We start from the raw sequence: 22,588 nt of genomic DNA on the forward strand, positions 1-22,588 counted from the left end.
TGACAGACTCTCCTGTTCTCTGTCTCCGAGGACTCTTACTTTTCATTTTTCTCTCCCTCATGTCTTTTCCTTCTATTTAAATTTAGCAGCAAATTAGAACAGCAGTAATTAGTCTGTTTAAGCGCCTTCAGTGAGACACCGATCTTTAGAATCCTGTGCCAAAGTTCAACACGTTGAAATGAAATTTAAACTCGTTAAGGTGTTGAATTTTTATGGCTGGCTGCTGTTTTCTCAGAATGTCCCAGGGCGCCTGGCCTTTTGATCGACTGCTGTAAGGACTCCGGATTTCTCTGTGCCTGGCAAACTCCAGCGCTCATGACATTTGCACGAGTTTCATAAAACAAGCGCTTGCACCTGGCCCCCTCTCTCCTCGCGCACACATGGGGTCAGTGTAATATTTAATAAAGGTGTGTGTATAATCAAGCGGAATTAGTATTCGTGTTCTTCTTCCACCCCCAAAGGGGAAAGAAGGAGGGGTTGGAGGAGTGCTGCTATTGTACACTCATCACTGACTGATCTTTTCCAGCCCGACCCTTAGATTTCATTAATTATGTCCATGACTTAAACAAAGGCGGAGGGGAATTATGCCTTTTATAAGCAGAGCACCAGGGGGGCTTTCACTCTGTCTTGTTTCCCTGTTTTGCCTGCTCTCAGTTTGGTCAACCGAGTCTGAATTCTGTGGACCAATATGAATAAGTTGTATATATCATATAACAATATCAAAAGAACAAAACGTTTAAATAAATCACAGATGATCATGAGTGTGCATGGGCATGACCAGAAATAAGCTGGAAGAGACATGAGAAATCATCAAGCGAAAATATACAGAATATAGACAATGCAAAATATTGTAGTCAAAATTCATCAATGCATCACACTTACAACTGTATGGAAATCGTGCAAACATGATTTTACTTCTTATTATATGATTTTAATATTAATATTCTGGCTGATGATGATAATTTTCATGATATGGGATATACTCATTTGAATAATTTCAAAATAAAACATTAAAGACTAAAATAGCTTTAGTAATAGTTTTAAATGCTAAAACTGAGTTAATATATATATATATATATATATAAGGTGTTACAACTTTATTTTGTACATACTTATTTTTATAAGTTTTACATATAACGATGTAATTACATAAAATATTTAATTTTAATAAAAAGTTATTTTAATGCGTGTTGCGTGTTGTATGTGTGTGTGTGTGTGTGTGTGTTCACTGCTCTGTGTGTGTGCACTTCGGATGGGTTAAATGCAGAGCACAAATTCTGAGTATGGGTCACCATACTTGGCTGAATGTCACGTCACTTTTATATTTAAATTAGCATTTTTCTCAGGCTCCTATGTTTATGTTTAGTTATTTCCCTTTAATGGCAATGAAAAGAACCTAATTTTAAAAGAAATTTCAGATGGCACTCTATACATACATACACACACACACACATACACACACACACACACACACACATATATATTGACATGTCAAATTGTTAATTTATGTTTTCTTTTAAGAAATTTATATTATCTCTTAAATAAATACATATGGTAAAGAGAGAAGAGGATAAAGAGAAACGTGACAGTTGAGCTGTAACAATGCTGACTATGGAGTGGGGTTTCTGTCACCAGTGAGAATAAGAGTGAAGCGGAGCAGAACTCTGAGCGGGGAGGAGACAATGCTGTCACTCCACTCTCCGAGTTGTGTTCCTTCACGTGGCAATAAAATGCTCCTAAAACACAGATAGAGATGATCAGGGTGAGGTTGCAGGTGATTTCCAGGCAACCACAGCAGTGAATCATGCTACTATACAGGGTGGATTGAGATAAATGATCAGTGAGCAGGCGTCATCTCTCATGTTCGCGCCCCTGTCAGGAAGCATACGTGGAGGGTGCAGAGGAATGGCCACAGTCTAATCATATGTGACGACTCTAATGAGTCAGTCACTTGTCATTATGCTGTGCCTAAAGCTTCCTAATAGAGTGTGGCTCATAAATCTATTTGCCGTAATCAGGATGAAATCAGTTGCACAGGTTTAGATTTATTTCCTAAGTATTTAGTCTGTGCATGAAATTATGTCACAGGTAATGCACACTAGTGATGATTTGCTGGCTGCTTCCAGATGTTTATTCTGATGCTTTTTGACATCATTTATATATTGTCTCTTTACCGGTATCTTGTTGTATTCAGGCAAATACATATAGTCATAAATAATATATATTGCATATGCGTTTTCGAGATTAACTAGCTGTTTATTGTATATAACAGCCACTGGCTTACTAATTTTTTTCCACTTCGTCTTTCTCTAAAACAGCTACCCCTTGCATTAAGGCCATCAGTCCCAGTGAAGGCTGGACGACAGGGGGTGCCACAGTCATCATCATTGGTGATAACTTCTTTGACGGCCTACAGGTCATCTTTGGCACCATGCTGGTCTGGAGTGAGGTCAGTTACCTTTCTATGCAAATTTCTGCCAAAAATAAATCCATACCATGCTGTCGCCACAAAAAAAACAACTACAACAGAGATTTGGGAACCACAACTAGGATCAAAATAAATTTGTATACAAAGAAAAAGTAATTAATGCTCCTTTTTAACTAAAATAGTTAAAAACCTAACCAAAATCCACTTGGCTTACAATATGATAAGACATGTGCCAGTTTGAATGGGCATAATGCTTCTGTTCTCCATTTTGGTCAGCCAGTCTGTCTGTTTTCCTGTCTGTCCATCTGTTTTGGTCTTTTGCTCACTCAGTTTCTGCACTGCTCATGTTGGGAAAAGCTAGATGAAAGAGGTAATTCTATAAAAAGCTTCTCATTGACAATGCCATATTTATCTGAGAGGTGAGAAGAGCAGTGCCTGGCATATGAAAGCCCAGCTAAGTGAGCAATGAAAGGGACAGTTTAAAGCCATGTAAAGCAGCATCAGTGCTTCTGGCTTTGAATATGACAGAGCGTTTGCAGAGAAACTGAGCACTCGCAGCTGCTTTGTAGTTGCACAGATCTTCAAAAGCAATTGAGCACAGTTTCACAAACACTGTAAGCAGTCAAATCATAGTCTAATCAGAGAACAATACAATACTGTTTAATATCTCAGCTAGTATGGTTGCAGGAAGACGTGGGTAGCTTAAATGCACGTTTTAAATTTTTGTGAACTAGTTCTACAGTACAATAGTCAAAAACACAGTATATTTAAAAATAATAATAATTGAGTAAAATGTCTTATCTTTTGGAAGTAATTGACCAAATAATGATATTTGAAATATGAAAGGTCATACACATTGCATTTTGTTTATTTTAATATTTTGTTGCCTTATTTCAACCTATATAATCTGTTTTATTTTAAATTTTAATTTTCAGCTCATTACCCCTCATGCCATCCGAGTTCAGACTCCTCCCAGACACATTCCCGGGGTTGTGGAGGTCACTCTGTCCTACAAGTCAAAGCAGTTCTGCAAAGGTACACCAGGCAGATTTATCTACACAGGTAAGAATAACATGAAGCATCCTTAGCTGTACTCGGTCAGCTGTGTATCACCATCATGTCTTATTCCCTTTCAACTGTTCTTGATTTATTTGTCGGTCTGGGTTGAGTATGTCACCCAGTGCTTCCTGTAGCGAGAAACCTACACCATAGAGGAATCCTACCAATTTCCTTAGCACACAGCTTAATACAAATGGCTGTGCCTCGAACTCCAGGAAGATCCTGCAGCCTGCACAGATAAGGGAAATGTAGGATTTATCTTATAGAGGAAAAAGAGGTCACCTGTGATATCTGTTGGCTTCAAAATGAGTTTACTGTACACTCTACATATTGGGAGTTCAGCCAACGAGAAGTAATTAACTTCCAGAAGTAAGAGAAGCACATGATGGAAGTGTATGATGGAATCTAATGGTAAAACAACATGAAACAGTGGAGGATGAGGTGAAGAGTTTGTTCGCTGATCTTGCAGCTTTTTTCGTTTAAATTTAGAGTTTGCAGTCAAAGTACAAGCACAGCTTTTCTGAAGAGCGTTAAAACGCTGAAGGGAGCAATGTTAAAGGCCTGTCTCATCAATAGGTTTAAACAGTGCACAGCTGTGGGTATTGTTGGCTCAGTAGGTGTCTATGTATATGCCTGTGCATTTGTGGGTGTGAATGAGTATGCTCGTTGGGTTTATGGCTCTGGACTTGGCTTCTTTTCATGGCCTATTCAGCGAGCACATGGGGAGGAGTGGAGGGAGGGATTTAGACATTCGCACACAACCATACAAACACACGTTCAGTAACACACCCTCCAAAACAGAGGGCAGATGGTCACCCCATTTTATGGCTGCACTTCTAGATGTGCCCCTTTGCTAAAGCTTCAAGCTTAATAACCATCAAGAAAGCTTTTGATTAAATGTGCTGTTTTAATGCGCACAGCACTGAAAGTCAATGCTGTTAATGACAAGAGACCAAATGCAGAGCTGTCAGTCTCCACACACATTAAACTGGTGCCCAGCCCTCAGCTTGGCCCCACCATGCAAATTTGCTCAGTTTGAAGCATTTTGGGCCGTTTCTCTCTTCTTCTTGTCCCCCTGTACCAGCTACTGCAGTGGGACATCAGCCTGTATGTGTCTTTCTCTCCTAGCTCCAGTTGGCACCTGTGCCTTGCTCAGTTGCCAGTGGGTACTAATCATAGAGTATTGGCAAAGCTATGTGGCAGCTGGCAGTGGAATTACACATGGGGCATCTGGCACCTCTAATCAACTTCTGTCAGGCAGAGGAGATGGAGACCTAATTAAATCAATGGTGCACTGATGCTTCCTCGCTCAAACACCACACAGCCATGCGGAAAGGCTGAGCCGTACCTGGAGAACATCCCTTACAGCCATGGTGGAGGGGAAAAAACAAGCCTTTCAGAAAAAAAAACTCATTTCATTTTGCTTTTTACTTTGAATGCATGGTTCTCACAAGTATGTATGTACCACATGTATGATTTTAGAGTATTGTCTTTATGATTAAATTATGACACTGATTATATTTGATACCATTCCGTCTGTAGTGATAGAGCTGTGTTTTGGCTTTGACTTCACTCTGATTATGAACCCAGCAGCCACCCAGTAAATGGATTCCTCACTCATTTCAGAAGTCTCAGATTCTCTAGGATTCTTGGCACACGCTCGTGTGAACTGTGCCTCTGGCTGGCCAACAGTTTTTAGTTAAGGGGATAGTTCACCTAAAAATGAAAATTCTGTCATCATTTACTCACCATTATATCGTTCCAAACACGCATGACTTTCACTTTTCTGTGGAAAATGTAATGGGTGTTTATTTCCATGCAACTACAATAAATGGGGTATAAGTGCAAATAATCAAAAGCACTATAAAGTGTGCGTGAGTGTGTGTGTGTCTGTTTGTCATATTGTGTTACAAGTAGATACAGAGATAGACACGACTACCAGGTGATTTTCAAACATCAAATTCAACAACTTTATTTTTGTGATGTGCTGAGCATTCATTACTCAGTACTCTAGAGAAGCGATAACACAGCACAAGCTCACCCTGGAGAGACACCTTATTCCTTTTAGACAACTGGATGGAAATTTTTGGCAAGGTAGTTCAAATGACTTTTAACTTCATAAGCTGTATTAGTCAAGTCAAGTCAATTTATTGTCACATCACCACATCATGTGCCTTGGTGAGGGGAATTCTTGGGAGCGTGCTCAAGAAATTGCAAAAACAATTACATACAGTTGGGGGGGGGGGGTGTTCTGGAGGATTTAATACCCTTTGCAACAGTACCTATAGTAAAGAGTATGCAACATGTAAAAACTGCGGAACATGATACCAAATAAGTAAATAGTAACTTAAATTTTGGTCTGTTTCTTACATAAAGATATCATAATTAAGGTATTAAGTTTGACAGATCCAGTCCCCATTCATTGAATTCAACTGATTGGAAAAATGACCACTAGATTTTTTTTGTACACTACGGAAGAAAGAAAACCATACGGTTTGGAAATGATGGAATTAACTAAAAGTAACAGCATATTTCAGTAACATTTGGTACAGTAGCCATCATTTCCCAACTCACCAGGCACTTTCTTGCATTGCTGGAATGCTAAAGTTAAGGCCCCTTTCACAAACCCAAGCTTTAATGAGGAAGACCCAGTCAAAGTGGTGTCGCCCATAGTTACTGGGTCTCTGCAATTAAACATCCAGAAGCTCTCTGCAATTATATTTCTTGTCAGAAACAATTAAACACTCACCGCCTGGGACATTACCCATCCTGCATGGCACTCCGCAGATAAGAGGGATGGATCATTCCTCCCTACTTTCTCTCTCTCACCCTCGCTTTCAATTCATCTGCAACAAATGCATTTCCATGTTTGGTTGTGTATTACTTCTCACCAGATTGCCATGTTTGCATCATTTGTCAAAGGAGTTTTCCGTCTGTTTTTTAGGGAAAGAGACAGTTATAATGCTATCTGCAAGTGAGCGTATGTGAAGCCCTGTGCGGACGATAGATTGGAGGTGTTGATGAATCACTTGAAATGTTCAGCAGGCAATTGGTTGCTGCTCAGTATGCAGGCCAGTGGGCTGAACAGCACCCATCAGGACTGATATTAAAAGACTCTGCTCGATCACATTAGAGGGGGCTCTCTACGCCTGCCCAATGATTAAGTCTATGGGAGGCATTTGTCACTTTAGTTGAGGAAAAGCCAGACTTCACATCATACATGCATTCACCCTCTCTTTTAATGCAAATGCATTGACGTTAGGGTCCAAAAGTGTGAGACGACATGGAAAAATCAGTTTGGTACAAAATTATATCAGCGCTTGGGTTGAAGCTCAGAATATTTGAATTTTTATTTTGCTCATCCTTTTGCTTGAATGTAGTCAAGATGCGTAGACTCCACAAGTTTTTCCGGAATGTTATAAATGTTGTTGATATCACTTTCAATACATTGAATGCATTCCTGCTGACTACATTTCTTTAATGAATAAATAAGTTAATATTACTCACCTTGAACTTTTAAATGTTAATTTAAATAATAATCTCTACATGGTCTCAGACTTTTGGACCCCACTGTAAATGTAAATCCTTTATGCATTCATAGTCACCAACTTATTTTTTTTTTCAAGCACTAGATTTGATAGAGGCTTTCTTCTTGAGTGGGTTGAGTGATCGTTCGATTTTGATAATGAGTCTCTTTAATTCTATTGACAAATGGGGTCACACTAGGTGATCAATGATAACCATTCCAATTAAATTGCTAAACCTCTGCATGGTGGAGATTGTAGCCATAAAGATATAGAGCAATTGGTTTGCTCAACAGCGGGGCGTCTTCAGTGGGCCATTTCACACAGATGTCTCTGTCTTTTAGAAGCTTCTGCTCACGATCAAGAAAAACAAGTCATCCATTTTACGGCCACAGGTTCCAAGATTTTTTTCTCCCCCCTGTCTTAAAGTGATGCCTTATTTAGCTTGTCGGATTTTCCAAATAAACGCAATCACTGGGTTTATGGAAAAATGGATAAAAATGAGATTGTGAGGTATTGATCCTGGCGTGGGGAGGGCTGAGGAAAAACAGGCCTCATCTATATAGAAAGAGAAATGAAGCAATAATTCAGGCAGGCATCGAACACCCTGCCACTGAGCCTATCGATTCCTATCCACAGCATATGAGATCACACCTGAATGAAAGAGAGCTCTGGGGAAAACAGAGAGAGAGAGAGAGAGAGAGAGAGTGTGTGTGTGTGTGTGTGTGTGTGTGTGTGTGTGTGTGTGTCACAAGGTGACGATCTTTAGGGGCGGAACCAAAATTCGGGAAGTTTGGTTCCGCCCGGAAGTGTTTCCGCCCGGACCGGAAAAACAGAACACCGGAACTTCCGGTAGCGCCGTAAGAAGGAAAATCAGGGAATTCGATGCACCTGTGCCTAGTTAGGGACAGCGGTTGGTGATTGGAGGATACGCTGGACAAGGCAGTACTTAAGGCCAAGTTATTTTACAGTCTGGGAAGCTCTCTTTGGTGTGTGTGAAGCACTGGGTTGTGCCCGTCTTGGTACGCTGCTGGTAGCTGTCTAACTCTCTCTCTCCCTCAGGCTGGAATTGTATGATTGTGAAGACATCGCGAACCTTAAAGGTTGAGAAGTGAACAGATTATACGGCGAACTGAGACGACGTGAAAAAGGGGATTGGAAGTGGCATTGATGTGAGTACTAAGAGCCAGTCGAAAGTGCCCTGTATATTGACCTGGCGTTGTGTAGATCTCTCCAGGAGGAGGAGGGTGGCCCTACCCCTAATATAGTGTGGTGGGAGAGCCGAAGGAATACTTATTGAAGTAGTCGCAACGACGACATCACTAGCTAGGCCGCATATTCCATCGCCAGATCCGAACCAAGCGAAGTGAAGGAAGACGGGTGTCCTTTCCGTACACTGAGTGTGGTGGGTGAGTCTTCGTGCTGTGAAAACCTATAATTTTGACGTGGTGTTGTATATTGCTGTGGGCTGCTGTGTATTGCCGTGTGTCCTGTCAGATAAACCCCCGCCTTCACGCACTTCGGCGTGGGAGGACAAGGAGATTGCTGGTCCTGGCCTAGTTCAGTACAGTATATGTTGTGAGCGTGCTTCAGATCTCCGGAGATAGCACGGTACGCTGTGTCCAGCCCAGAGGTGAAAGCCATCCAAAGCAGAGTAACTGTGTTTTGTGTCTAAGTTGATACCTGTGGAGAGGAAAGGAAAGAGAGTGAGTAACACAAGGAGAAACAGAGGAAACCTGTACTTACAGTGCGCTGTGTTCAGCCCAGAGGTGAGAGCCATTCAAAGCAAACTAACGGTGCTATTGTGCCCAAGTTGATATCTGTGGAGAGAAAAGGAGAGAGAGGGAATAACACGAGGAGGAATAGAGCGAACCCTGTACTTACAGTACGCTGTGTCCAGCCCAGAGGTGAGAGCCATTCAAAGCAAACTAACTGTGCTATTGTGCCCAAGTTGATACCTGTGGAGAGGAAAGGAGAGAGAGAGTGAATAACACGAGGAGGAATAGAGCGAACCCTGTACTTACAGTACGCTGTGTCCAGCCCAGAGGTGAGAGCTATTCAAAGCAAACTAACTGTGCTACTGTGCCCAAGTTGATACCTGTGGAGAGAAAAGGAGAGAGAGTGGGTAACACGAGGAGAGACTGAGGGAACCTGTACTTACGCCGCTGCCTGTGGAGAAAGAGAAAGCGAGTGAGCACCCAAGGAACGAACTGTGTGAACCAGTACTTACTGTGAGCTGTAATCAGCGAAGAGGTGAGAGCAAAACCAAGCTGAACTAACTGTGCCTGTGTGTCCCAGCCGCTGCCTGTGGAGAAAGAGAAAGCGAGTGAGCACCCAAGGAACGAACTGTGTGAACCAGTACTTACTGTGAGCTGTAATCAGCGAAGAGGTGAGAGCAAAACCAAGCTGAACTAACTGTGCCTGTGTGTCCCAGCCGTTGCCTGTGGAGAAAGAGAAAGAGCGTGAGCACCCAAGGAACGAACTGGGTGAATCAGTACTTACTGTGAGCTGTAATCAGCGAAGAGCCGTTGCCTGTGGAGGAAGAGAAAGAGAGTGGGCACCTCGAGAACGAACTGAGTGAACCAGTACTTACCGTGAGCTGTATTCAGCGAAGAGGAGGAAGAAGGAGGGCGCTACGGATACCTAAGACTCAGGCCGGGGCCCGAGCCCCACGCCCCGGATCCCCGTGGCCCCCTTGCTCCCTGACCTCTTCCCGGCCATAGCCCATCTGGAGGGCCGAGTCAGAGTTTAGTTTTAATTGCCCTTTCCCTATTCCCTAAGCTATTTTTAAATATTTAAATAAAGATTGTTTTATCACTTACTTGTTCTCGTGTTGCTTGGCCATTGGGTCGGGTTTGGGGACCTCCTCGAGGTGGAAGTTGAGAAGGGGTGTGGCTTAGTTAAAGCATAGCCAGCCCCTGGGTGTGACATGTGTGTGTGTGTGTGTGTGTGTGTGTGTGTTTAAAACGGAGTCTGCCATTCCCTAACATGTACAGAACATTACCACCCTGACATTAACAGCTCTGTACAAAGCCCACAAGTGCCTGTTAAAAGGTTCTGCTAAAGACCAATTACCCAGCATGCCTTTCTGCTCCGTCAGTCTAGCCCTGCAGGTCTATGTGTGGTCAGCTGATTCAATTTACCACCAGCAGCTCAGCGCTAGCATCTGGTCTCAAAAACAGGAAAGCCACAAATACCGTCTAAAAACTGCCGCCCACATTCTGCCCTCGGGCTTCTGTGCGAGATATTAGGTGTATAATTTTTTGGTGGTGTAAGGTATTTTAAAACGCACTGTTTTGACTGGCTCCATCTGCTTTTGACAGCACTCATAGTATTGTCTTTTAGTAGTGGCTCGTTCCCCTCCCCTCCTCTCCTCTCTTCACCCCCGCGGGCCTGTAGTTATTATTGTGAAATATGAAGCGATCCGGCTGTGCCTTCATGAAATTTCAATGAGCATTGATCTGTGTGATTGCGAGGAATCCTTCAAGCAGTGGTTGTTGTTCATTTATTTATTTATTGCTGATATGTTTTACTCGATTTGATCCCATCTTCACAAGAAAAAGGAGAGTTGTCGATTGTTAATGCATTTGTAGTTTTCCTTTTTTGGAAAATCGGCTAGGATCCTTGATAGTTTTTTTTCTTTTGTTCGCGAGGCAGAACATTAAATTTACGCCTCCAGGAGCTCCGGTTAGATCCGTAACAGACCTATATTTGCCTATATTGATTGTATTCAGTAAACGTAATGAGATGGCATGGTATATGGCAGATATTCTGCTCTTTTAAATATTGATTTTGTAGATTTTATTTCAGCTCATGACATCACACGTAACCTTTTCGTTCTCCTTCGCGTATGAAATTGGAGAGCTGCAATGAATCCGTGATGACATGAAACCAACTCTATCATATATGTTGGGTGCTGGCCGGTGTTATTTCTGTCGTGAAACCGTTCCCTGAGCCCAGAAAGAAATGGAAACCGCAGCTTGCGAGTTTCTGGAACTGTAAAAGTAAACAAGTGCATGGACAGTTGAAAGGTGTTTCTCTATAAATATACAGGTCTGCTGTACATGGTTTGGTAAACAACGTTACACACCAAGTAGGACATAGAGGCTCCGGAAATGAAGAAGCTCATGGGATTTTACTTCCCTGTTTGGTGTAAGTGTATCTCTCAAAATACACTGTTTTATTCAATCTTTCTGATAAAGTTCACTCCATGACCCACCACAGGAGGTGTTTTTTCTTCTCTGTGTGGTCTCAAGGGTTTGGGTTTGTTATTGTGGTAACTTCTGTACTGTCACCGGTCAATGTCAGTTTGATTTGTGACACATACCAGAATTGCATGGATTCATGTCCACGAAATGTTTGCATCATTGTTTTCAGTGAGCGTTCAGAGGCTTTATAAAATTAGTAGCACTATACTGCTAACTGTTCAGTACACAGTCTCTTTCCCAGCAAGCATTATCTGCATTATCGAGTCGGCTGGTGAGAGGATTGTACAGTATGTGAAAATCAATAGCAATGAAGGAGAGTAAACATGTGCAGATGTCTGTAACTGTGGCGGAGTACAGTTTAGCCTGAGATCTGGCCCATCCATCTCTGTATCAGCACATCAACTCAACACCCAGAGGTGCTTTGCATCACGGCCCGTGTCTCATTATGCTTGCACATGGGTCCACTTGAAAGAGACATACTTTAAATGTTCCCTGTCTAGACCCTCACAAAAGTTCTGCTCCAGCAGCCACTTGATTATTCACTCCTAAATGAGTTTAGTGGCGATTTCCTAAAGACACTTCTTTTATGGCTTTTACTGCATGTGTTTTCTTGAAGAAAAATGATGTATAATGAGATTAAAGTTCTGCTAATAATTGTCTCGGGTCTTGGTCCATGTCTCACAAATCATTAATTCTTGTTATTATTTGAATAAAAAAATACAAAAAAAAAATCTAATTTACAGGCAATTGTCTCATTTACAGGCAATATCTTCATCTTCCATTGAAACAAATTTTCTTATGATGTAACTGTTTAGTCAGAGAAAAATATTATTAACCATTTATCACTTTTCAAAATGTATTCAAATACTGCTGGATACAATTAATGTATTTAATTTTTTTTTTTTTATACATATACATTTTACACTACTGTTAAAACGTTTAGGGTCAGTACTATTGATCTTTTGGAAATGAATTAATACTTTAATTTAGCAAGAATGAATTAAATTGATCGAAAGTGACAGTAAAGACTTTTATAATGTTACAAAACATTTCTATATATTAAAATAGAACATTTATTTGAAGTTATTTGAAATTTCTTTCCAAAAAAAAAAAATAAATCTTTCCAACCCCAGACTTTTGGATGGTATTGTACCTATTACTATTTTGTTTCACCCAGAAATACATCAGATTATTTGTGTTGCGAATATTGCGTCATTTTGTCTTCAAGCCACAGAAGCTGGTGGCTGTCCAGACCTTGCAGCTACAGTTTTCTCTTTGCATAGTTCATTCAACCCACGCTCTTTTACTCTTCCATTCATTCTCTCCTCTAGCTCCATGTCAGACCTGCTGTAATACTGCACAACACAATCTTTCATTCAGCCTCCATCTATTTCTTTCCCATTACGATATCCTGCAATCTGTTCCCCCCCAGCCCCCATTCATGCTCCACTCGGGCCACTTCTGCACTCTGCACCGGTCCACACTTCCATATCCCTGTCTCCAAACCACCAACAGACCTGATTACAGGAAGCCTATTTAGATATGATGTATTGTCAGCTGCAGGGCGGCTTTGAATCATTCTGTCACATTCGACTGTTTTTGTTGTTCTTTCCTTCGCCGATAGCTGTGGTCTGTTCTCCATCATTCTCCAGGATTGTTTTAACTGTTTTTTTTTCTTGTCTTGCTCTTTAAGTAACAGCCAGTCATTCACAGTGCAGCGTGAATGATTGTGCATCCAGGCGGTCATTGCGGCCGAGAGAGTCAAGGTTAATGCCGCCACTCAATCAGTGAGACGTTGAGCTCTGCTGTGTCTCGCCGGATGAGGTCTGCTGTTATTAGCCAATGTCAACCGCTTTTTAATGAAGTTACAGCTTATTGTAAAAGTAAACATGACATTTTATAGAGTTGTTTGGGATTTAGCCTGGCATTTCACAAATAACTTATTTCTTTTCAATGCGCCTTTGTCTTTGTCTCCATGTCAAAACTAGATACTGACCAGCATTTGCATGTTCTCATAAAGCTGTAGATCCCACCTGCCATTGGATGTTGTATCAAGAGGCATCGATGTACAGTCAGAGCTGCCCCTGTTCACTGGTGGAGAAAGGCCAGGCTGGGCACAGCTTGGGTTCTGGGGTCCAGGGGTCTGGTTCTGTATGGGCCCTTGGCCATCTGAATCCACTCCACTGCATTCAGAGGCTGCCCACAGTCTGTCCTCTCAGCTGTGGAGCTGATGGGAGCTGGGTGAACTCCCTCAGGAAACATCCAGGCTGCGGCCTACAGGGCAAACAGAAGGGAGGCCGGAAGAGAGAGAGGCTGTTACACTTCTGTTTTTCTTTTACCCCAGTCTTCAACAAGACAATTAACTGAAGGCCAGAGGAGTCCAGTCCTCAATTGCTATTTTTTGCTGCTCCTTCTCTGTTCTGTTTGAGATTTGATGCTTCAGGCTAAAGAAAGGCGGTCAGTCTAACAAAAGAGAAAAAGAGAGGGTAAAAGTACATGTGAGGAGTGAACAACTTTTAGAGGGACTCTTAAGGGACCTTATGTCATATACCCAAATCATTTTATTATAGTATTTGAGAATTAAAGTAAGATCTTGGCCCTCTTTCCTGACTTCCATCCATTGTGGAATACATTACGTCCAACGTACACTTCTCTAGTGTGAATATAAAAAGTTTTTTGGCATTGAAATTCATAGATTTCTTAATCTTTCATGTCTTAATACTTTTGGGTAGACCCCGACCAATATGGGTTTTTTGGTGCCGATACCGATATTAGGGAGTAAAAAAAGGCCAATATTGCTATATCGGCCAATATTCTTTGTGTATATTATAATACAGTACAAGTCAAATGTTTGGACACATTCCCATTCGTGTGTCCAAACATTTGACTGGTACTATATATACTGTAGAATATAGTATATACATAAACAGAATATATATACATAAACACATTTATTGTAATGAATAATCAAATGTGGTGATTAATCACTTATAAAGATGTGACAAAGATATGTAATGGAGGCAAAGCATTTAACAATTTAACAATAAACTTTAAAACAAAATCAGTCTGATTTCAGTGATATCCGGCGTCATACGTAACATACGTAACTCCCGAACCCTGGGGGCTGTTGACGCAGGGGTCTCATTCGAAAGGGGGCTTCTAGACGTACACTCGATTCGGCATTCCAGAGGGTTCCTTGAGCTGAAGGGATCCCCCGAATTTGGTGCGGATCCGCTGCGCCGTTACGGAGATAATGCCGTTCAAAGTTTCAATGGTTTTCCATAGACTTACGCTTTAAAGCGTCTTATCCAGGTCAGTAGCAAATAATGGAGTGCGCTTATATGATTTGTAAAAAAAAATAATAATAATATCGGTGGCATATTCGCCAATACCAATATATCGACAACAGGCTCATATTGGCCAATAAAATCGACAAAACTATAAATTGGTCGGGCTCTACTTTTGGGACCACTTTTCTGTATGCTGCATATCAAATATCGAGTATCTCTGCTGAAATATATCTCTCTGTACATCTCTTAGTCTCTCTCAGTGAAGCAAAGAAGGGCTCTGTGTGAATGTGCCCCTGAGGGCTGGAGTTTAACACCACAACAGATAAACACACAAACAATCTCAGTGGGCCAGTGCTGGAGAAAGACCCATTGTCTCAGTGTGAAAGTCCCACTCAATCCAGGGAGGTTAGAAAAACATTGGACCAAGCACCATGTGGTCCACCCGTGCAGGATGTTTGGCCCTATCACACAGATCGGGTTCCTTTTTCAATATTATCTTATTGCTTTGTCCTCAGTGAGCATTCATGAAGCTGTCTGTGGGCCTCTGAGGAGTGGGAGGTGCCGCTTTACAGAAATGAAAACTTTAATTTAATTATTTGCTCATAACAGAGGTTTTGTTTTTCAGATTACTGTTGCTTATGTATACAAAACAGAAGAGGGAGTAGAATTCAGAATTATTTGTTATTGGAGTTTGTTTAAGGACACAGCAAATTTAAAAAGGCGCCTTTAAATTCTGTGTTGATCTTAATCTTGCTTATAGGTGAAATGATCTGCCTGCTTCTGGTTCTAATGTGTGATATTAGCTGCATGTGTTTTTGTGTTTAAAGAAATATTCTTAGTTCAGTACTTAGTTCAGTTCTTAGTTAAGCTTAATAAACATTATGTGTTCACCATATAATATTGATTGCAACAAATAATAATTTCAACTTGTCAATTTTTTAGTATTATTATTATTAATTTTAATCATTTAAATTATTAATAAATTATTTATAATTAATTGTTAAATAGTAAATTATTATAATTTAATACACAAAGTTACATTGCTGTTATAGCACCTGCAATGCGGTTGAATCTGTCTCAAGTCTCATTGCTCACAACCGGTTTTTGAAGCTTTCCATGAAGGTTGTGCCATTGCGCCGACTGCAAAAATAGACAGGATCCATTCACACAAACAAACAAAAAAAGTGTTGTTTTATTCATAAAGTGGTGCCTTGTGGTTGCAAACTGCTAAAGCATAGTGGGAATTGATACAGATATTTTGGCAGCTAGTTAGAAAACATAATATTTGATACTTTAGCTATCATTTTATTGCTTTTTGCTTTTGTGTTTTTTGGAACCATATATTGAGGTCTGAAGGAAATTACACTTATGTTTTATATAGATTTCTTTGTAATGGTAATTGCAGAGGGGTGTTGAATTACCCTGCGGTAACATGGTTGAATTTTCTTTTTCCTGCAGCACTGAATGAACCCACTATTGACTACGGTTTCCAGCGGCTACAGAAGGTGATCCCTAGACACCCAGGCGACCCTGAGCGCTTACCAAAGGTCAGTTCTCTAACATGACGTAACTATTGTGCTTTCTTTCTTTAAACGTTAACATGAAGTCAATATTGACCCTATTTACTTTCTTATTGTGAACAGTTCATTGGTGCTTTATTCCAAAGATTATCCTTTCAAATAGCTTTTTGTTTTCTGCTGATGTCAGTCAGGCCACACAGGCTACTGGATAATGTTAACCAATACCCAAACCAAAACCAATACCCAAATAACTATTTAGACACTGTTTGGCTCTAATCTGGTATGTAAAAGAATAAGTAATCCCAAAGAATAACTCCCATCGTCTAGATATTTTCTCATTGAATATGATGTTTCACTCATCGCATTATAGAAGAAAAATGGGTTTCAGTGTTGACTTTAATTTCTCTACTTCGCTTTTATTTTCAAAGAGCAATTACTAACATAAACACACTGGTCCCGATTTCCATTTATCACGGTAGCCTTAACTGAAACACGGTCTAGGTATTTGAACCATTCATTAAAGACTCCTTAAGTTCAGAGATTATATACTGTATATTCAATTCCATGCAGTTGTTTTCGGCATTCTCATGAAAGGAGCCCAGTTGTGGACCCAGTTGGGTGGTTATTTCTCTCTCCATGCACATTTCTTAAGGAGAGGCAGGCCAAGTAAATGGATCCTTTGGGAGGGATAAATAAACATTACTTTATCTTGTTGTGCGTGTCCTATACCCCAGAGCCCCACTCCAGCAGCACTACTTAATAGTGTAAAAAAAAAAAAAGTAATTATGGCTGGCTGGGCCTGCTCACGCTCAGGACTGACCTTGTGCTGTTAGAAGCCCTCTGTATCAAAGCTGGGCCATCAGTATTCACGGCCCATGAGCCACCTCCCAATCCATTACATCTTAAACACATCAAATTAGACCAGGGGGTCAACGAATGTGGAGTCAAACCAAACCCAATCTACAGGAATCAGGCAAATGTAGAGTTGGTGGCCAGGTAGTTCCAGTGGACTGCTGATCTCATGTGACCTGCAGCACACAGCAATGTTATTTTAATATCATAGTAATACTACTATAGTTTTATAGGTACACTTTAGTGTAAAGACCAATTCCCACTATTAGCTAGTTGTTTATTGGCATGCCTATTATTTACATATTGGCCTTTTATTAGTACTTATAAAGCATATATTCTGCATGACCATATTCTACATCCCTAATCCTACCCAATACTTAAACTTAACAACTACCTTATTAACTAGTAATAAGCAGCAATTTAGGAGTTTGTTGAGGCAAAAGTTTTTTTTATGACTATAATAATCCTGGCACACAGTGTGTTTTTTCCCTCTCCTTATTTTCATTGAGGCACACAGTTCAGTGATGTGGTAGAGTGTTTGACAGGAATAGATATCATAGTTGAGCCTTTATGATGTCAAATTTTAACATTTTCCAGGCACACTAAATGGGTCATGGGTGACAGCACAGATTGGGTGTTGTAGTCAGGCAAGGTTTAAAAAAATATGCTTGTCAAATGTGTGCATATTTCCCATTTATTATTATTATTATTATTATTATTATCATGCACTTTTATCTACATAATAATGATGAAATCAAAACTATGAAAGCTTTTCATTTACCATCCACTTGGGGAAAACAATCTTAACTATTTTCTAAAACAAACAGAATCATATAGGCAGAATTCATATTTGACTACAGCTAAAAAAAAAAAAAAAAAAAAAAAACATTACAAATTTTAATTAAATATTTTTGTTTAAAAATAATTAATACATTTTTCACTGCAAACTCTTTTTTGAGTTTTTAGATCATGAAAATATTAACTCAGGTGTGTCCAAAATGTTATCTGTAGCTTAAGAATATCTTTAGCTTAACATGTCTTAAACAGTTTTCCATTATATTTTTTTTTATCTAACATCAGGAGATTGCACATTCTTTCTCACATAGCAGTCCTTTTACTCCCTCTATCTCTCTATTTCTTCTTTCATTCTCTTCGCTCACATTCTCACTCATCCCTCATGTTAGAGTCCATTCCCCAGCTGGTGGGGAGAGGACAGATCTTCTGTCTCCTGTCAGTGGGGCTAAAGAGGGCCACAGTGTTTGATCTCAGTCCCTAATGAACCACATGGACATTGTCTGAATACCTTCCTCTGCAGTCCCACAGTCTGAACCCTGTGCTACCACACACACACACACACACACACACACACGCATACTTGCAAACACACACTCCCCCTCCATCATGTACTGGAGCACTGTGCTGACCGGCTAAAGGGCCCAGCAAACATGTGTTGCTACTCGTCCCGCCTTACGCTGATAGGGACTATTACATTACTGGCTCATTGATGTCACTGATGAAGATATAAATGTACCCTTATAATGACAGATACAAATAAAATATAAATTGCTAGACATTTAAAATAGCATACTGAAAGTTCCCACGTTCATCTGCAAATATCAGGATATATATATATGTATATATATATATATATATATATTTTTTTTTACATTTTACAATTGTGATTTCCATTTCCATATTCATACAATTGTAATTTTTTAATTTAACTTATTTGTTTTTAGTGTATATACTCCATGAAAATATTGTTAAATTCAACATGCCATAGGAATCAATTGGTCAAAATATTCGGGAACCCTGTTTTTGTCATTTGCTTGTCAGCTTCTCTGCAGAAAGAGGAAAAGTTAAATGCGCCCCATGATGATTATTTTTCTCTTTCTGCCATATTGGAACAGTCTGGTAATTCTCGTTGAAACTGGGGCAGCATGTTGCTCACATATGCTCTCTGTGATCTTAACCTTGGCTTGATTTGGATTCATTTTCCTGGGCTGATGATGAAGCTGAATGAATTAGGTGGGTCATGGTCGGGGTCACTTGTCACATCTTTCCCACTATTTTCAGTGCAAAGGAGGTAGATCTGAATACACTCATGGCCACACTCCCCAGAGAGCCCGCTTAACGGCCGCCCATATTTTTAATCAATTCTTTACCTTTTAATGAATAGGGTGGGATGGCCCACAAGTGAGCCTCACTCTATTAGAGGTGCTGAATAAAACAGGTAGGCAAAACTACTCGGTGAGACAGCTTCAGGGTCAGGTATAGGGGAAGTCCCTGAGGAAGCAGTTAGATGCTTGTTTGGTTATATTAAGATACTGAAGTGCGTGCCCACTTTTTCAACAACCCCACTTTAAAAACAAAATGACATATTAAGCCTTGTTTACAGAGAAATCTAACCAAATTAATTGAGGTTCATGCTTATAAAAAGAAAAAAAAATCTAATTGGGTAAGAAAAATAGCCATATTTAAAAAAAAAATGAAGCAATATAATTTTTTTTATATTTAACCTCTTTGCGTTTTTTCTTTTTTTCCTTTAAAACCTTTATAATTTTTTTTATATTTGTCTAAATACAAATGTTAACCACTTTTTATTTAAAGACATTTAAAAAATGCTCTGCATGTGTGTGTGTGTGATATGCATTTTTTTTATTGGTATTTAAAAAAAAAAACTTACAAACTTTAAAGCAACAAAATTTAGAGTTAGATGCTTATGTATTTTATTAGGGAAGGAACTACTTGGAATCCAATGAAGCACTGCAAATGATGTAATATGTAATAAAAGAAACCACAATATAAAACTGACTAATAGTCAATGTACAAAATACAATATATTTGAAGTTTTTGTTACAAAATACGTTATTCACATTGCTTCATGCGAGTGGGGCTGGGACATGCTGAGCTCCTTCATTGAGTTTTTCATTTCTAATTATTATTATTATTTTTTAATTGGTTTCAAGTTGGACCTCTTTATTTTTTATTTTTGGAGGATTATAGGTAGTGTAGGGCTTAGTGTACTTTTGGCTTCACCAGAAGCATATGCTATCACTTAACAACCCCCAAGCTCATGTTAGGTCTTTCTTGACAGATTTACATTTTTCTATATGGAAAAAATGAAAAATAGAAAATGACTTTTTTACCCTCAAATGTTGCCCTCTATAGTATGCACATGTCAAAATAGAGCCCACACACAGGTATTCATTGTGTATGCCAACTTGGTTAATGTTCATCTCCAGAGAATGCAGATCACAACATGTACACCTTAAGTCCTGGGCCTTGACAGGTTGGCATAGAAAGAGAGAGAGAGAGAGAACAAAAGGTACAGAGGTAAGGTAGAGAGAGAGAGAGAGAGAGAGAGAGAGAGAGCAGGGTGATCCATCATGGTGAAGTCAGCTGTCCGGTGCTGCCTTCTCACAGGTCAGCCGATCGAAGGCACCACAGCCCTCACTTTATTACTGCTCACCCAACAATAATTGAGTCACCACAAGGTGGGAGAGGCAGCCAAGGCTGCACAAGGAAAGAGGGTGTAGAGGTATTGAACATGGGAAAGGTAAATGAGAAATAATTTCTTTGTGTACCTATACATGTCCGGCCAGTTGTCGGGACAAGGCTGGTGTTACCAAATGGATTTTACCCTGATTTCCTCGAGTAACTGAGGCTGTATGCATCTTTCCCTCTCTGTATTCCCCTCCCTATTTCTGTCTCTCCTCCTCTCGTTCAAACTATTGATTTTGCCCTTTATTGAGGCAATAACAGTTTGTTGACGGCACTTCTCTAAACTGCTGGACTCAATCACAGGTGAGGGCCAAGTGTGGAACACGGCAGGTTAACTTTTCTCTCTCAGTCCTTGAACAAGCTTACTACTATGTTATCCAGCCCAGCAAATTTATTACGCAGAAATAGTTCAACAAGATGTTTTTTATATATATATATATTTTGAAGAAGAATTTATTGAAATATCACATCTGAAGTACCATATAACAACACGATTTTTGCACGTGTGGTACTAGTGATAGTAAAATAATGCCCACAATGACCCATTGAATGGAACAAGAGACCTTTGACTTCCTAAATATTGTTAAAAATATAGTATGTATTATAATGTATATAAGTGTGTATATTTGTCATATATTATTTCATATTTTAAATGGATGTTTATATATATATTAATAACTGATTAATGTAATACATCACAAATATTTTCTTTTCTTTTTTTATTGTAGAGTTTATATATTTATCTATTGTACATGGAATCATTTGAAGGAGAAACTAATAATTGAATAGTGGAATCTTCGTCCCAGAACGCACCTGGCCCATATTCAGCACATCTAGGCTGCGGCCTTGTTTGGTCTCTCTCCATCTTTTCTGTCAGCGTTGTTTCCCACATTTTCCCTGTCACTTCACATCCACCTGATCCCCCTTGGCTGCCTCCACAGGGTCCAGAATTCAATCTGTGCTTCCAGGAAAAAATCTCCTGCTTCTGGGTAACACTGCAGCACGCTCTTTATACTTTGCTGGGAAATCCATAAGGCCGCTATAAAATATCTGAATATGGTTCTAGTTAAACTTAACCTGCACAAGTTATTCTAGGCCAGCATTGCAAATCTCAAAGCAAGTAAAGACAACTGTAGCAAAACTTTTTTTTTTTTAATTATTATTGTATTCGTTATATAAGCAATTGAGTCTTTGCAAATTGTTGGTGGCTGCACTCCACTGTCGTACTGTGCAGATGTGGACAGACAGGTTATTATTGACTTTCAGAAAGTAACCTTTGGGGCCCGGAGAGAATATGAATTATGCAATGAAGTCACATTAGTTAAAGAGCACAGTGACTGATGTTTATGATGGGCAGATACTGATGGAAGGAAGATATGGGGGGGGGATGGGGGGGTTTGGAGGGAGACAAAGGATATTTGATTTTGCATTAGATAGGCTCAGTGGATAAGCCTCCATGTTAAGCAATACAATTTGAGCAAACTCAAATCTGCGGAAGTCAAAGAAGTGTGCATCAGCTGTGCTCAAACTCATGTAACGGACATTCTGCTCTAATTCACACTTGATTCACCATGTCTACGCAATACGATGGCCACATTCACTCAATGCACTCTTGCATAAATCACAGTTTACCTCACGCAAAGGTAATTAACACATATGTACCTTAAAAAACTTGCTGTTGTTACTGACTAAATCATTAACTATCATACATTATAACACCACAAGCCATATTTTTATGAACCACTGCACTCATAAGGTTCCATTTACTTACTGTCATATATTTACGATTACTATGGTAAAAGCACTTTTCTATCAGATTAAAACCTGACACATTGTTCTGAGAACTGTCACGGTTGTATTGACTCACTGTTGGAGTATCTTATCTCTTACATCAGCGACAAATGGTGTGTTTGAAACTGAAGATTAGATTATTGTCAGGATAGGGAAAGGCTCACTATATGATAGCCCTCATTCATCGAAATGGATTGCAGCCTTGGTGGATATAAACAACATGACATTACACACCAGTGTGGTCACAGTTTGAGCCAAGCATTTACAGTTATTGAAAACAGATAGAGGCATATGAGTTTGTCAGGTTAGCTTGCAAAGATTATATGTACATCCCACTTGGATTGGGTTTGCGTTTGGTGCACCATATGTAGAGTATGTGCTGTTCTTACATGCTAGAAATTAGTTTTTTAAT

The 22,588-nt window shown here is 39.8% G+C and overlaps 1 protein-coding gene across 4 annotated transcripts in view; it reads left to right on the plus strand.

Annotated features, from left to right (window-relative positions):
* The window catches only part of ebf1a (EBF transcription factor 1a), a 119,812-nt gene that overhangs the window by 84,079 nt on the left and 13,145 nt on the right, over window positions 1–22,588 (plus strand). For all 4 annotated transcript variants that reach the window (XM_059515783.1, XM_059515784.1, XM_059515786.1 and 1 more), the window contains exons 9-11: window positions 2,319–2,449; window positions 3,364–3,490; window positions 15,968–16,056. In XM_059515783.1, coding sequence (XP_059371766.1) covers window positions 2,319–2,449; window positions 3,364–3,490; window positions 15,968–16,056 — 347 coding nt within the window. The remainder of the gene's footprint in view (window positions 1–2,318; window positions 2,450–3,363; window positions 3,491–15,967; window positions 16,057–22,588) is intronic.

The sequence above is a fragment of the Carassius carassius genome, chromosome 29 (assembly GCF_963082965.1).
Source record: "Carassius carassius chromosome 29, fCarCar2.1, whole genome shotgun sequence".
Lineage (NCBI taxonomy): Eukaryota > Metazoa > Chordata > Actinopteri > Cypriniformes > Cyprinidae > Carassius > Carassius carassius.